The sequence below is a fragment of the Mandrillus leucophaeus genome, unplaced genomic scaffold (assembly GCF_000951045.1).
Source record: "Mandrillus leucophaeus isolate KB7577 unplaced genomic scaffold, Mleu.le_1.0 Scaffold158, whole genome shotgun sequence".
Classification (NCBI taxonomy): domain Eukaryota; kingdom Metazoa; phylum Chordata; class Mammalia; order Primates; family Cercopithecidae; genus Mandrillus; species Mandrillus leucophaeus.
The window spans coordinates 1,232,228-1,233,055 of NW_012101565.1; the positions used below are offsets into that span (position 1 = coordinate 1,232,228).

Here is an 828-nt window from a genome sequence, read left to right on the forward strand (position 1 = left end):
CGCGGCCGCCGCACCCCCTGACTGGCTCCCCGCGCTCGGCCCGCGCTTTTTCTTGGGCGCCATGGATTGGTGCCTGGACCACCAGGACTGGTGAGGGCAGCGACCCCGGCCCCTTCCCCAGCTTAGCCCTTCCTCTTACCCGGCCTAAATATTCGAGGCCCCAGGCCTAGAGGTGGGACGCGTCTCAGGGTCACGAGGCTTTCGGGGAGGCAGATCGGGGCTTTGGGTCTCGGGGGTCAGGGCAGCTTTGCCAACCTTCACTCGTGGCTCCCGCTGGACCTTGGCTGTCCGTCTCGGTGCGGCCAGCATTAGTAATGTTGCTGCTCGGCGGGCACGGTCTCTATGGAGACAGAACTTAGTCGTCCTCTCCCACCCCCACCCCGTTACTTGGGCGATGGCCGACTCCTTCATTCCGTACAACTCCCTCCTCCTAAGTCGCCCGCGACTGCTTGTGAATGCGCCCCAGAGACAGGGCCTGAGCTGACAAGACGGCTTCAGGCGGACTCCGGACGTGCTTCTGAATCTCCCAGAGCCCAGCAGCGCCCTTGGCCTTCGGTTCAGCGATGGGCCTTCTCCCGGGCTGTCCTCCACTTGGTGACTCACGCCTGTAATCCCAGCACTTTGGGAGGCCGAGGTGGATGTCTCACGAGGTCAAGAGCTCGAGACCAGCCTGACCAACATGGTGAAACCCCGTCTCTACTAAAAATAAAAAAAATTAACCAGGCGTGGTGGCGTGTGCCTGTAATCCCAGCTACTCGTGAGGCTGAGGCAGGAGAATTGCTTGAACCCTGGAGGCAGAGGTTGCAGTGAGCCGAGATTGTGCCACTG

The 828-nt window shown here is 61.6% G+C and overlaps 1 protein-coding gene across 1 annotated transcript in view; it reads left to right on the forward strand.

Annotated features, from left to right (window-relative positions):
- The first annotated feature begins 61 nt into the window (after positions 1-61).
- LOC105536351 (mitogen-activated protein kinase 15) overlaps positions 62-828 on the forward strand; it is a 20,085-nt gene continuing 19,318 nt past the window's right edge. The window contains exon 1 of the mRNA XM_011975735.1: positions 62-90. Coding sequence (XP_011831125.1) covers positions 62-90 — 29 coding nt within the window. The remainder of the gene's footprint in view (positions 91-828) is intronic.